At 32.7% G+C, this 17141-nt stretch overlaps 1 protein-coding gene across 1 annotated transcript; it reads left to right on the forward strand.

The window, feature by feature from the left end:
• The first annotated feature begins 10256 nt into the window (after positions 1–10256).
• On the forward strand, positions 10257–12379 carry HOXD11 (homeobox D11). Its single transcript, XM_063429772.1, has 2 exons — positions 10257–11036; positions 11942–12379. Exons 1-2 carry the CDS (start codon positions 10427–10429, stop codon positions 12172–12174), a joined length of 843 nt encoding a protein of 280 aa, XP_063285842.1. The 5' UTR covers positions 10257–10426; the 3' UTR covers positions 12175–12379.
• The last annotated feature ends 4762 nt before the right edge of the window (positions 12380–17141 follow it).

A 17141-nucleotide genomic window follows, 5' to 3' on the forward strand; every position in this document is an offset into this window, starting at 1 on the left:
GTGTGTGTGTGTGTGTGTGTGTCTATATATGTATATATTCTCAAAACAATGAATTGTCTTAATTGACAACCAATTTTAAACATGTTCTATTGGGTTCATGTATTTCCCATTTTTATTCCAATGGAAATACTGGGAGAACCTGTTGCTTTGTCGTGAGGACTGGTTTGGGAACCACTGATCTATTGTGTAATTCAAATAACTGTTCAATAGACGGGCCCAATTCTTTGATATATAGTTTTCAATGAAGTTGGACTCCAACACAAAATATGGATGTACACGATTTATACAGGAAAAGCACTGTCACATTTAAAATTAAAATAAAAATCTTCTCATTTAACCTTATATACAGTTTAGAACATTTTTTTTTCCAAATACATTTTTCATTTTTTTAAAAAAAAGTGAATAGACAGTCAAGTATAATGCAGATATGCATGCGCCAGCTAGGCGTTGAAATTCCCATAAGTGGTATCATCCTGCCACCTTCTGGACATTCCGAGTGTTGCAGATCTTGAGACTCCAGCATGTTTCTTCGAATATTCATCCAAGCGATTTTATCTTCAGCTTAAATGAGAGCTGTTACGATTTAGCTTTATTTTATACAAAACTTTATTCATTTCACCCAGTTACATAATTGCATTACACTGTGAATCATTTAGTCCAATGAGTACAATAATCACATTATTTATAGTATTACAAATAGTAAAATTACCTAAAAATAATATTTATAAATAATTACTTTATTTAAAACGTGCTCAACAGATTTCAAATATTGACTTGTGAGTGGAGGAGGCATCATCCATAATTATTTACTAATTACAGTCATCAAAATGTATGAAATTATCGTAATTAAAATATATATATATATATATATATATATATATATATACTTATTTATTTTCTACATAGTAATTCATACACTGTTTGACTTGTATACGTGTTAGCTTTGTTTAATTAACAACATGTATACCTTGAATGACTGACATTCGAGCTTATTCGTAATACAGCGAGTTGACTTTTTGACTTCAAATCAGGACAAAATGAAGAGTTAACACCTCTAATTCATCAGATGTGGAGTTTTGCGTTGTTTTTGTTTTTTCATCTATTTTGTTCTATGTTTTGTTAATCAGCTCTATAATAATAAAACTCGCAGTTTAGTTAGAATATATAAATATATATAAAACGTATTTTTTTTTCTATCTTTGTAAAATGACCCAACACTATATATAGAGAGAGAACGTGTTTGTTGTTTGTTTAGTTTTTTTTAGAGATGAGTAAACAACTGAGTACAAATAAATATGTAAATAAATGCTAAGATGCCAATACTTTAATTTTTTTTAATATCTTTTATTTGCAAGACAGAATATGCGAAGTTTTTTCGTACAACTCGTCATCCGTGACGAGTTAAAACCCGGATTACAACGTTTAGGCCGAACTAGATTTAGATAGGAGACCACTTTTAAATTATTTTATTGTAACTGTTGCAGTTGCATACGCTATCATTATGTCTAATTCAGATGTAATATTGTAGCTAGCGTCTAAGCTATAGTTTTTATATTTTATATGTACATATTTTATATTGTATACGTAGTTCTGAAATTGTGTATATGCAGATACGTTTACCCTATGTCGAAGTAGCATTCGTTATATTCCAAAAAAAGGGCTTAATTAATAAAATAGCTTCATAAATACATAAGACTTTAAAAACACTTAAAAAAACATATATGAAAAATATAATTTCATATATTTACACCTATCATCAAGAGGAAAACAAACAAAAGAAAATCTGACGACGTTTTTCTTTTATACTTTTTAAGGGTGAAGTTTAGAATTAAGTTTAAAATAACTGACTGCTCCCTCTATCTAATAATGGTGTGATAATTAAAAAAAAACATTTTATTTTATTTTTTAAATTGCTTTTTCGCTTGAATTAACAGAATAAGTATTTAATATTACCTGTGTACATTTAGAGACAACTAAGGGACTATAAGCAGCGACACACAAAGCAATGCACATGCATTTTCAGATTCTGTAGGATTTAAATAGTCACTGATAGATTTAGTATATTTGCAGGAATTTTCTGTAAATCACAATTCTACTGAAATATTTTAATTGGCTTTAGAAACCCTGTAGAAGTTAGACCTCTTCCCCTGATGTCACACAAAAGGAGATTCTTTCTTTGACAAATCTACATTTTTTCTGGGGTGTTTCCTTGCTATATTCTTTGGTTTTATTTTTTTTCCCCCCAAACATATAAATGTGAAAGTTGTATGCCATCTCCTGGCGTGTGCATGATTTGCACCAATTTCTACATCAGACTGACAGGCTCAGCCTCTTCTCTGTAATTTTATACACTAGTGAGGGTAAAATGATGTGGATTATGTCACTGACCACAATTTGCAATGCACAAAACTGGGAGATAGTTGCAGAATATCATCGCAAACTTTGCCAGCATTCTAAAACACGTTTACTGCAGATATAATAAGAAAAGTTGTCGAAAGCAGTTTGCTGGGGAAAGGGTGTATTATTTAAATGGACACACACACATTCCCACACTCCATACTTCTAATAAAACCGAATGATAATGGTGAATGGACTTTTCGTGGGAAACATCATATTATAAAAAGCTGAGTCCTATTAACATATTTGATTGTTGTGTTTTTGCTGTTGCTGTTTATTTTATTATTATTTGTTTGTCTCAGCTATAGCTCACTCATGTTCTTTTCTCACATATTTGCAAACGTAAAAAAGGAACACAAATAATATGTAGATTGTTTGGGGGGGTTTGGTTTTTTTTTTTTTGTTTAATTTTTTTTAGGTCTTTAATATTTGTGTGAGAAGTATTGGTGCAGACATTCAGATGTCAGATCCAAAGGGATTTTACCATAAATTCACTGAAGGAAAGGAAGCAAAAAGAAGGGGGAAAAAAACTTTGAAGAAAGAAGAAGTGTCCATGAGACCCCATTCTTTGTTTTCATTCAATCTTCTGAGTCTAAAGGAGAACTCCAGGAATGCTCTCCACTTGAACATGACTGGCTAGCAGACATCCAGAGACCCTGCCGTTGGCCTTTGTGAGGACAATGCTCTAAATACTGGAGGGAAGGAGCAGAGAGCAGACTGAACAGTGATCAGCCAGGAGTGTTATAATTCTAATCAGCTACATATGTGTCGAACACTGGACACATTCCTGGGCCACTGCCTAGTAAAGAAAACATTACACATGTATCTCGTATTGAAAAATCAGAAAGAATACATTGTATCCATCAAACAACAACATGATTCATTGTATACATTGTATCCATCAAACAACAACATGATTCATTGTATACATTGTATCCATCAAACAACAACATGATTCATGTGTATCTGTACATATATAACTAACCACATACATATAAACACATATAAGGTGCATTACCAGTTATTATAAAATTAGAGATAGTTATGTGTTAAATGTATACAATTATTGTCTATTTGATCGTCTGTCTGTCTGTCTGTCTATCTATCATCTCTCTACATTTACGTTAATATTTAACATTTATATAAGCATGTGCATGTATGTGTGTGTGTTTGCCATACACACATACAGACATACAGACACACACATGTACCCGCAAACACTGTGCGAATAGTTAAAGAAACTGAAATGTAGGATCTGCCTGATCTATTTAGAAAAATAGTAGCTATTTATTCGTAACCACAATATTCTAACAAGACATGTGATGATTCTTTCCAATTCTAATTTTTGATATTGGGCTTATTACGATTAGGCTCTCCATTACTAATTATTATTATTATTATTATTATTATTATTATTATTATTATTATTATCAAACTGGACAATAAGAATCGTTTCTTTCTAACAATATATCTGACATCAAATAATCAGGAGTCTCTGACAGGCACTGTGAACCCTTCGATTGTAGAGAAATGGGCTCTAAACCTTACTAATTAAGCTCCAAGATAATTATAATCTTAAATGCTTGTTTTGTAAACCTTGATAAAGCAATATTTTCTATTATATTTCCTAGAACATACGTTATCATTAGCTGATAAAATTTATATCTGTATGGTCTCTGCTAAACTATGTAATTATTAAGTATATTTCTGGGTCTCCATGCTATAATGGAATAATGAATGATGAAAGGGATGCCCATTGGGGACTGCAGCTATTGCCCCTATTTACACACAATCTCTCAGTTTCTCTGTGAGACTGAATTCCCAGACTGAATTCACAATGCCATAAATGAGAAACAATGCCACAGTCCATCCACAAAGGCAAATCCAAGTTCTTACACAGCTCTTTATAGCTATATGGGCAAAATTGCTCTAAAATTATATTTACATATCACAGGAAATGCTGTGTCCCACAAATAATTAACTAGACGTAGTTGTATTGTATTGTATTGTATTGCATTGCATTTGCAATTAATTGTTTACTATTGTTAAAATGTGTATTATATAAAGGTCAGTTTTGATTCAAAGAGTGAATATATATATATATATATATATATATATATATATATATATATATTTATATATATAAAAGTACACATTTAAGATAACATTTGAAAGCCATGTGTTGGCTGTATTACTTTCTATTATATAATTTTAATGAGTTGCCTGTTTAAATTCGCTCAACATTACACAGTCAAATATAGTTAAACAAATAAATCGCTATATCGTGTGGCTGATGATGAATTGTGAAATATTATCTATGTAATTATTGCTTAGTATTGTCTGCTTTTACCTATCGTGTTAAAAAAATAAATAAGAATTGCGTATTGGCAGACGTGTTGTGTATCTGAATTTAACATTTAGATATTTATATAGATAGAAAAAGACAGACGATCAAATAGACTAAAACGAATTTACATGTCTTTGCATAAAACAAAAAATAGATAGACAGACAGACAGACAGAAACATACATTCGCATGTACACAGACAGAGACAGACGTTTAAACAGAAGAAAAAAGTGTCTGTCGATAAAAAGTAAAAATTAAAAAATGTATAGATTAATTTAGAATGAAAGACAATGGTTGAACGAGATAGATAGATACATAGATAGACAGACAGACAAACAAAGACAAACAGACAGAGACGAGCAGAGAGACGTGAGATGATTCATAATAAAACAAAAAAATATGTAATATTAATTTAGATAAACATGTTGTATATCTGACAGTGTGTTACACTGACTAATAAACAGATGGAAAAATGGATAGATAGATAGATAATAGGTAGATAATAGACAGATATATAGACAGACAGACAGATAGGTATATAGATAATAAATAGATAGATAGATAGACAGACAGACAGACAGACAGACAGGGAGATAGATAGATTGATTGATTGATAATAGGTAGATAGATAAATAGATAGATAGATATATAGATAGACAGACAGATAGATAGATAGATAGATAGACAGACAGACAGAGAGATATAGATAGATAGATAGATAGATAGATAGATAGATAGACAGACAGACAGACAGACAGACAGATAGATAGACAGACAGACAGACAGACAGATAGATAGACAGACAGACAGACAGACAGAGAGAGAGAAAGATAGATAGATAGATAGACAGACAGACAGACAGACAGACAGACAGACAGACAGACAGACAGACAGACAGACAGACAGACAGACAGATAGATAGATAGATAGATAGATAGATAGATAGACAGACAGATATGTATTCTGGCCTTTTTAAACCACACAACACTATGACAAGATCTAGACATTTCTTCACACCCCAGCCAGGCAGATGGTTGTTGTAGAATATAGTATACATACAGCTGCTATTCTGATAAAGCTCACATATGTTAAAATGTTAAGGCTCTGCAGTGCCAGCTAAACAAGCAAAAATACCTACATTGAGAGGAGGAAGGGGGAAGCTTTCTTGCAGAACTGTGGTGGCCATAAATGAAATGACTCACAATCTCTTCTCCAGTCAGTTTTTACGAGAGCTCCCAGACAGCGTCTGTTCACGTTCCCGCATACTAGGGGCGCCATAACAAAGTTAAGGTCAAGTTAGTGTCTTATCTTGGGTGGCACAAACTATACAACATCTCGTCCATTCCCAGCGCTACTCAATATACCTCGCATGGGCTATTACTACTTTAATAAGAATGTTACTCAGTGTCTGATCTCCTGAACATGTCACATGGAATGAAATACCTGGGCAATGGCAACAATGACATCCACAAGACATCCACTGGTAATGTACAGCTCTCCTGCTATGTGTGTGTCTATCCTGTGCTCAAAACCTCCTGGGCTCTCACTGATGGATAATTCGAACATACATATGTGTACAATAGATTTGTCTGTGTATGTGTGTGTGATGGTTGGGTGTATACACATACATATACACATATATTTCTGTGTTAGTATATCTATATCATATATATATATATATGTATGTGTGTGTGTGTGAGTTTTGGTGTAGGTAGGTGCACGTGATGTGGAGGGGGGTAGGGGGAGGTTTCTGAGCAGAAATGAGATTTTGAGTCTAGAGGACGCTTTGTGTTGTTTCCTGTTCAGAGTCCGCACTCGCCATGTTGTCTGTGTATTAGATTGATTGCTGTGGATTGGGATTTTGTAGTAGTGGACTCAGTTTGGCCAGTAGAAGCTGTACTGACAGTGTGAAATGCTAACACAGCCATATTATGGTCAGTGCTTGTTTTAACTGAAAGGAATTTGAAGAAATTGAACATTCTATCATCTTAGAATGCTATATATTGTCAGAATATATCCAAAAAAAAAAACAAAAAACACAAATACAAAACCAAACAAACAAAAAAGAAATATATTAGGTATCGTAATTTATTAGTGAGTTCAGCTCCGTTATGTCCATCGTATGTGCTAATGTATATATGTGTATATGTATATTGTGCTTGCACATGTATGTATATATATTACATGTTCATATAATATACACACACACAATATATATATATAAGCACAATATATAGAATTCCCACAATACACATACGATGTGCATAATATATACATATATACACACACAAACACACACATAAATGTATGGATACCTATATACATGGATACATAAATACATATAGACATATAATGCATAGAGTCAAACATACGATGTTTATGACTGATGTCATTGGTCACTTTGATCCATAGATTATAGATGGTGGACAGACAGAGGGACAGACGGTGATATTGTATATTAACTTTTCAGAGTTTATCTGTTATGTTCTCATAGAAAGTTACGATTACAGATATTCACATCTGACATTGATTAACGTGTTCATAACCTGCACTGACTATTTCCGCATCTGCAGAAGTAAATGTTAGGAAATGTAAATTTTAAAAACTGACTTTTTTCTTTAAACACCTATCTGACTTCCCTTTAGAGCGAGTTGATGTGAAATAGGAGCGGGTTTAATAGTATTAATAATTATATAATGACAAAACAATAGACTTGGGGGGAGGAAGCAAGTGTTATATATATTTTTCCAGTTCTGACAATTCAGTCACCCATTGAAATTTTTCTTATGTATATATATATATATATATATATATATATATATATATATATAAAATGGTATAAATGTATAATGTATATATATATTTTTTTAATATTGTTATATATATATATATATATATATATATATATAAAATGGTGTAAATGTATAATGTATATATATATATATTTAATATTGTTATATATATATATAATGTTATAATGTATAATGTGTTTTACAATATATATATATAATGTTATAATGTATAATGTGTTTTACAATATATATATATATATATATATTTTTTTTTTTACTATATATATTCATCGTATCTAATTGAATGCAGTGGTCCTCTGAGTTCTGTGTGTTCTCTCGACTTACCTGCATTATTTGGGGTCCACTCTGATCTCTGTTGACTGTTAATGGTTTACAAGCTATTTCCTTGCCACACATTGACACCAAGTGACAGAGTAAAACGATTTAAGCTATAGCAGGATACTGCAGGCGTTCACTTTGATGTTCGTAGCTTATTATTTTCAACAAGACGGTAAAAATGCACAAAAAGGGGAGAAAAAAGCAAGTTTCTCAACATAATACAAGTGACTTTAAAATGTAACATTCGGATTTATTAACCATACAATATTAACTATCCATATGAAGAAATTGTGCTTGTATGTTTTATATTTATTATTGTTACAACAACTATAAATTAGAGAGACGGATAGATAGATAGATAGATAGATAGATAGATAGATAGATAGGTAGATTTATAGACAGATAGATAGATAGATAGATAGATAGATAGATACATAGATAGATAGATAGATAGATAGATAGATAGATAGATAGATAGATAGATACATAGATAATGCATGGATAGATAGATATCTTAAGATGATGAAAAAGTGTAAGCGTGGTAACATTTTATTCGAAACGTTGGTTCCAATTTTCAAGTCCCCCCATTTCTCTTGAACCTTTGTGTTTGGTAAATTTTACAAACCTGATACCACAAGTGTTCCCTGTTTATTTAATGATAGATCGCAGTTGGTGAATTGCCATTTTCTGTCTTTGCTACCTGGAGTTATGTGGTGTTGGGGAAAGCTATGTGACAGTGTTGGAAATCCGTGATGTTTATTCAGTATTCGTGGGTATTAAATGCAATCCAACAAGCAAAGTGATTTTATTAATGTGTGATATGACATGTTTTATTTTTCAAATGCTCCAAGCTTGGTGTTTGCTGATTACGCTGCTGATAAAAAAAATAACAGTTGGGAGACGTGTTTACCAAAATCTGACTACATAGTATTTGTGTGGGAGCTTAACCTGAGCCTTCTTACAATAATAGTGTCTAAACCATTTGTGTAGCTGTGTTTGTCAAAGATCCCGAAAGAAATATTACTTTTTAATGAAAATTTTATCTGAATGTATTTTGAAATGTGATTATGTTTATCTCTGTCTTTCTGTGTATGTATTGTATATATGTATATATGTATGTATGTATGTATTGTATATATGTATGTATGTATGTATGTATGTATGTATTGTATGTATGTATGTATGTATGTATTGTATATATGTATGTATGTATGTATGTATGTATGTATTGTATATATGTATGTATGCATGTATGTATGTATGTATGTATGTATTGTATATATGTATGTATGTATGTATTGTATATATGTATGTATGTATGTTTGTATGTATGTATGTATGTATGCATGCATGAATGTATGCTTGTATGTATTTATGTATGTTTGTATGTATGTATGTATCTATCTATCTATCAATGTTCCATTCCATGTTTTGAGAATATATCCGTCTTTATGTCTTCGCTGTGTATCCATGTCTTTAGGAGTCAATCTGTTTTGTTCTTATATATAGTATATATATATGTATTTATATAAAAATATATAGAGAGACGTATATATATTTATTTTTTTATAAAATATTTTACCAGGAAGGATACATTGATATTTCTCTCAAGTATATGTATATGTATATATATGTGTGTGTGTGTGTGTGTGTTTGAATTTAAGAGTGTATGTGTTAGTATATAGATATTTTTTTTTTATTGTTTTTATTTTATTTTTTTATCTGTAGGTTGTGTGTTGTTGACTGTATGTATGTGTATTGCGTACATAGCTACTGAGTCATACATTTAATATATAAGAATATCCAGACACATCTTACACATATATTGCTGTGCCAAAACCTGTATTAATGTGCTTTGCTCTTTTAGGAATTGCACTTCTCGTCCTTCCGTTGGTCTGTATTGTTATCATTATTATTATTATTATTATTATTATTATTATTATTATTATTATTATTATTATTATTGTCATCATATTTTTAAAGACATTCCTGTTTGTGAGATAACAGCATTGATCAGATCGTGACATATCGCACTCCGGGACACTGTCTGTACATATGACCATGACGTTGATCTCTAATATCCCCCCCCCTTTTGTCTCGCCGCATAGAAACGATGACTTTCCTTGCAGACCCCAGTAAAATGGAGATAACCCGGGCAGATAGAAGCTGCCTTATGCTCCATAATGAATATACTCGGTTTACTTATCTATCAATAACTGTGGGAGGGGGAGGGCTGGGGGGGGGGGGGGGCGGAGTGTGGGGGGGTCGAGTTCTTGCACACATTATTAGGTGTATACTGTAGCAGTACCGTGTTGCACCTTTGTGCTGTGTGAGGAGGATGTATCCTTCTGCAGGATTCTTATAGATATCAGGACATTCTACATGGGATCACGTGACATAATTACCACTAGAATCAATCAAGATGAATTGCACGTCAGCACACGTTCAGGGTTTTTTCTTAGTTGATGCTGTCCAAGCCCTCTTGAGCAATAGATGGATCTTGTTCAATGCAGTGAAATCTCCTTGTTGCTTTCTATCGCAAAAAGGGAGACATGACTGAGTTTGAGAATTGCAACAACAGTGCATCTAGCAACATGTATCTGCCTGGCTGTGCATACTATGTATCTCCATCGGATTTCTCCACCAAGTCATCGTTCCTGTCCCAGTCCTCTTCTTGCCCCATGACTTTCTCCTACTCCTCCAATTTAACTCATGTGCAACCTGTGAGGGAAGTGGCTTTCAGGGATTATGGACTCGAGCGCAGCAAGTGGCAGTACAGGGGTACCTACCCCTCCTATTACCCCAGTGAGGAGGTGATGCACAGGGACCTGATCCAGCCTGGGAATAGGAGGTCTGATGTTCTCTTCAAGTCAGACTCAGTCTGCAGCCACCATGGCTCCTCCACTGCCCCCTCTAACTTCTACAGCCCAGTGGGGAGGAATGGGATCCTTCCTCAGGGTTTCGACCAGTTTTATGATTCCTCACAAACCTCATCCTACCAGATGGACATGGAGGAACAATCAGCTAAGTCTGAGCTCAAACCTTCCAACAACCCTGCCAGTAAAATGACTTCTTCCCAGGACAAGAAAGTGACAAGCGACCATCACAGCCCCGGTTCGTCCCCTTCTCGAGAGGCTTCAGCAGAGAAAAGCAACACTTCAGGTAGACATCAAATGGGGGCAACAGTACAAGGCCAAACACTTTGTCAGAGCCGCTTTTATGTGCCATTTTATAAGCATTCAAGGGTTTTATATATCCTATAAGGTTTCCTTTACCGTTGTAAAGCGTGTTTACGACAGGGAACTAATTTAAGATGATCCTTTGTTCAACATTTTCCTTTATGTTATCAGAGGAAAAGGGGGAGATTGTCTGGAATCCCCCCTGCATGCCCCCATTTATATTTCTTTCAGTTTTCTTTTTTATAGAGTACCTTTATCCGTGTACTAATTGTTTGTTCTTACATGCAGAGATATATAGGAGAGATTATTTATTATGAGCACACACTCACAGATCTAGATGATATTAAATGTTTAAATATCTCTCTATAACCTGGAGATTTCTAGATAATTATATGCATGTACTGCATATATTCTATATATCTGTGTGTGCATGTATATGCGTATATATGATATAGAGGATATGAATACACACACACACACACACACACAGACACATATGTAATTTCCATTTGTGTCTGCATATTAACTCACACACAGAGGTCTCTGTCTGTCTCTTTCTCCCTCTGTCTGTGTATATATAATATGTATATGCGTGTGTACAGACTTATATATGTAATATATAATATATTAAATATATATCATGTGTTTTTTTTTTTAATATTTTGCACATATATATATATATTTATAATGAGAGACAGAGACAGAGATGGCACACAAACACAGAACATGAAGCACACAAACACACTTTCAGTTTGCAAGCATGCACACACACATTATATATATATTATGACCCTTTTCAGTGTACATTTTTATGGAATTGCATTCTAATAATTCTAATAATTCTAATAATGACTATCTGTTCTCTGCTATTTACACAATGTCTTACAGCTACCCAGCGACTAAGGAAAAAAAGATGCCCCTATAGTAAATACCAGATCAGGGAGCTGGAACGGGAGTTTTTCTTTAATGTGTACATTAATAAGGAGAAGAGGTTACAACTGTCTAGGATGCTAAACCTCACTGATCGCCAAGTGAAAATCTGGTTCCAGAACCGAAGGATGAAGGAAAAGAAACTCAATAGAGATCGACTGCAATATTTCACCGGAAACCCTCTGTTTTGAGATGTGACTACACAAGTGTATCAAACAATTACACAGGGAGTTCAACTTTTATCATTTTTACTTGGACCTTGAAATGCCATCAGAGGATTTGCAAATCTCGGGAGGATGCCTTTCTTGGTAAGGAAGGCTATTGAAAACGTCACTTAATGGTACAACCAATGATCTGGTTTTCTCTCAATCAGTAACACTGAATATACAGTATTAGACTGGCTGCAAACAACTAGGGTTGGCTATCATAATAACTACACAATTCATATTAAATAACTAAACGAACAATTAATTTTAATTTAATCTCTCGCTATATATATGTATATATATTGATTTTTTTTAAATATATATGTATATATATATAGTTATTTTGCACGAAAAATATGTTCTCTTGTCACAAAGTGTTACGTTGAACTTGGAAAAAAAATAATTGCATGAGTTTCAATGTCTGAAAGGGGGGTTCAATATCTATGTCAGACATTTATTGCATTATATAACCCCTTTATGTACATATTTATTACATTTTTCGATGTTATTTTTTACCAACGCGAACACGTTTTATATGACTATACATTTATACATTTCAATCCATTGGATTAGGTATAAATAATAATTAATGGCAAATCATACCACTATAAAATTGGATCTAGCTTTAAAAAAAAAAAAAATACGAATTAAAAAAATAAGACATATATGATTGTGAGGACCATATATTAGGAAAGTTTTCAAATAAATCTCTTAACCAAAATCCCTAGGATTGGAGTCTGTTAAGGCAAAATTTTAATTCTTTAATTTCAAGTGTTAGTTGAAGGTAATTTTAAGGGAATTAAATGACAGTTGGCGTTTCTGAATTCCCTGCTCTTTTTAGGATCAAAAGTGAGAGATTTGGGTTAAAAATATGTTTATTTTGATGCCTGAAGAATTCGAATAGTCGTTTTCTTTTAGTCTTTATATGGCATGACCTACTGAGCTGTTTACAAAACCTTGAACTGTCTAGACAACACAATAAAATCTAGTGGTTGTAAGGCCTATAATTGGGCTATATTGTACACCTTCTGGTGGGCTAAAAGATGTTTCCGCAAAGTGCAATAAAGTTTGAAGTGAGAAAGGGGACTGTTTTTTTCAATGGAACTAAAGTGGGCGTTATATCTCTGGCTCAAAGTAAAGTTAGTGAAGGCCTGAGAAACAGACCTTCCAAAGGGAACTTAGAACAAAGGAAGAAAAAATATATACTGTTAAAAAAAAAAAAAAAAAAACAAGAGGAAGAAAAGAAATTTGCCTCAATTTGTGCAAAATCCCTATGCATTTGCCTTTGAACTTCCAAACGTCAAGGTCACCAGTCACCTATCACCTCGACTAATAATTAAATGACTAAAAAGATCCTGCTATTATTTTTCTGTGTTGCCACCCACATACCTAAATTAAAACATTTAGGCAGAAAAAAAAATAGATTAAATCAAAGGAAATATAAATCAAATTAAACAAAAGTGGAAACATAAATAAAAAAAATGATGTGGACTTGTTCTTAATTAACATTAAATGTTTTCCATGTTTTTCATACTCTTTGCTTAATTATTAAAGTTGTTCAAAAAGAGAAACAAGTAATGACATTGTTTTCTGCTTTGAAGTTACATTTAAATTTAGAGAAGCAGAAAAGAAAAAAAAGATGACGTTCGTTTGCTCCCATTTAACTAACGAGGATAGAGCACATGAATAATCACACTTTTAAGGATTCGAATGTTCTGTTTTTGACACGAAAATAAATATACTAATAAACTTCAATTGGCTAATCAATAGTAACAACACACTAATGATGTAACCATTAAGTAGGATAGTAGGAAATAGAAGTACATCACTTCACTTATGTATATTAAATGCCCTTAGACATAAAGTTGAGAAATATACTATATTTGTAAGCATGTAGTTGCCTACATTGCAAGTGGCCATATCTAGGAAGCAGAATTATGTTTTTTTTTTAAAGAGACGTGCATGACTTAATATGAAACAAATGCCACTTATATTTGAATGTGCTTTATTTTCAACATCCACAAGAGGGCGACGTTAGTACTGCAAATAGCTGCTATGAGCCTGTTCATATCAGAGCGTTGCTAATAAATTAGGAATCAAGTCACATAATGATTCTAGATTTTTCTCCAGACCAACAGTCTCCTGAAATATTGCTTAAGTAGTACATGTGTTTATTACAAGATCATTTGCTTCTAAGACTTGAGAAAGAGAGGTGTCCAATTACATTACAACATTAGAAGTGTCCTGACATTGCCACATGTAAAACTTCATAATATATTGTTAAAATGAAACAGTGAATCAATACAGCCCACAGCTAACATTGCTGGCTTGTTCCCTGTGTTATTTAATTTATATATATATATATATATATATATAAAAATAAAAAAATCTATCTAAGGGAAGGAGGTTGCAGGCTGAACTACAGAAAGGGTTTTTAGGGTCTGCAACCTACATAGTTGAAAGACACAACCAAATTTTAAGTTGTCCAACTGATTGGACACAACCTTAGGCAAAGGTATTTATGACTGTCCCCAGGCTGTAAAAGTGTAAAGACCTAACATAAAAAATATATATGTAGCTCTCTCTCTCTCTCTCTCTCTCTCTCTCTCTCTCTCTCTCTCTCTCTCTCTCTCTCTCTCTCTCCCTCTCTCTCTCTCTGTCTGTCTCTGTCTCTGCCTCTCTCTCTCTCTCTTCATTTAAATGTATTTCCCCCCTATCTACATTTCCTATATTTATCAGTCTATTTCTCTCTTAATAGCCATTATCTCCCCCTGTTTCTGCAAACAGGCGAAATGGCATCTGTCAATCGTTAGAGCTTTTCGTTAGACTTGTACAGGGCTTGCAATTAAAACACAACAAAACAAAAAAATAACAAAACAGTCTAGATCTCTAACGCATATAAATGGCGGAGTTTATTAAAGCAATGGGAATAATTTTCTTTAAAAAAATAATAAGAAGAAGAATTTATTCAGTGAGAGAGAATATAGAGCACAAGACAAACATTTAGACCCAAATATTCCTGACGGAATTTACTTAGATTCTTAGATAGAACACGCTGAGGGAATAATTGATCCAACGTTTATATAAACAGAATTGATACTTAAAAACAGATAAATCAATGAACACATATCTATCTGTCTCTGTGTATGTATATATATATATATATATATATATATATATATATATATATATATATATATATATATATATATATATATATGGAGTGCGGAATGCGGTACAATACATTATATGTAAGCTAGATTTTAATTGCCAGAAATGTAATAATATTATATCTTTCATCTTTAAGTCTGATTTCGCTTAAAGAACAATCATTGTAGAAAACTGCATACAATCTGGACAAAGTGCCCAATTGTTACACATACATTGGAGCATTCGTCAACCGTGCAGTAAAAAAAAAAAAATTAAAATAAAAAATATATATATATATAAATGAAATTAAACAAATAAAAATATTTCGGTTATTGGGTGTGGATCATCCGATAACTGTTCCATAGTAGACTGATAAATATGAGACGAAGTAATGCATTATTACAGTAGTCGAAAGGTAGTGCATTTTCTATGATTCGCTTGTTGACTTCACATATCTTGTTAGGATGATAAATACCATTTACTAATGCTCCTGTTTGGAAGGTGATTTCTGTCTGTAGAATAAGATTGTTTCTCTTTAGGCGATCTGGCAACAGCTAGACAGCAATTTTAATAAATATACACGCCTTATCGCTCAATATTTAGAATATAAACAAAACAAATATAATCTTTGATGTGACACACTTAGAGATCTATGTTGCAAAGAGCGAGTTCCACAGTCTTTGGGTCTGATTTATACAAAAGTAAAAATAACAGAGATAGATAATATTTTCCAAGTCTGGTATCTTGGCCTTGGTTTTACAAGTTGACTCTCAAATCCTCCCCACCCCCCCCCCCCCCCCACCCCCACCCCCACATCGCTGTTCAGTGAATAAACCGCCAGTGTAAAACCCTGTTTTTCATTTTTTTTTATAAAATGGTAAAAAAAAATTATAAATCTGAGATGTAATTTCATGTATGTTGAGGCTGATGTCACTGTTCTCAAAAATGTATGTACCTATATGCTACTTGCAAATCTTAATATGCAAGTTTACTTTCATACATTTATGTATGTATGTGTTTGTGCATGTATGCATATGTTTGTGCATGTATGGGTATATGTATGTGTGCGAGAGTGTGTGTATATATATATATATATATATATATATATATATATATATATATTTACATTTATATATATATTATACGTACACACACACACATACATACACACATACACAGACACACAGAGACGCAAACATACACACTCTAGTTTCTTTACTGGCAGCGAAAATTGGTGGCTTAAGGAATGATTTGGAAAAAAAATAGAATAAAATAGACGAGTTGTTTAAAAAGTCTAATTTCAGTGATCTATGTTTCTCCTATGTATCTGTCTATATGTAAGTGTGTGTATCAATGCAATTGTGTATGTTTTAGTTGATTCAATAAACACTGAATTTTAGTGAATTTAAAGCCAATTACAAAGCCTGGACTGAAATCACCAAATTGTGACTACAGCTGAGCTGGAGTATGTTCACCTATTTTGACCTCAAACCTGCAATTTGATTTTCAAATCATTCTAATTCAGTGTTTAGTGAATAAATCCTATGTTGTGTTAATGCAGACAAATAAAAAAAAAAAAAAGCCAGGCATGTGGCTGATTGCTTTATTTAGATATTATAAGAGGTGTATCGCATTGCCTCTTCACCAAAGGTCTAAATTTCTATTTAATGACATTTCTGATTATATAGGTATTTTAACATTATATGAGTAGTTTAATTGAAAGGCTTTAAAAAAAATCCATCACAAATGTAAACTTAATGAAATTAGAAATCTATATGCCAATAATGAAGCAAGTATATGTA

The sequence above is a fragment of the Pelobates fuscus genome, chromosome 8, assembly GCF_036172605.1.
Source record: "Pelobates fuscus isolate aPelFus1 chromosome 8, aPelFus1.pri, whole genome shotgun sequence".
NCBI classification, from domain to species: domain Eukaryota; kingdom Metazoa; phylum Chordata; class Amphibia; order Anura; family Pelobatidae; genus Pelobates; species Pelobates fuscus.

Excerpts from the sequence above, each read along its gene's own strand:
- HOXD11 (XM_063429772.1), top strand. The coding sequence starts at position 10,427 with ATGACTGAGTTTGAGAATTGCAACAACAGTGCATCTAGCAACATGTAT. Across the intron at positions 11,037-11,941 it reads AGAGAAAAGCAACACTTCAG|CTACCCAGCGACTAAGGAAA; the intron begins GTAGACATCAAA and ends AATGTCTTACAG.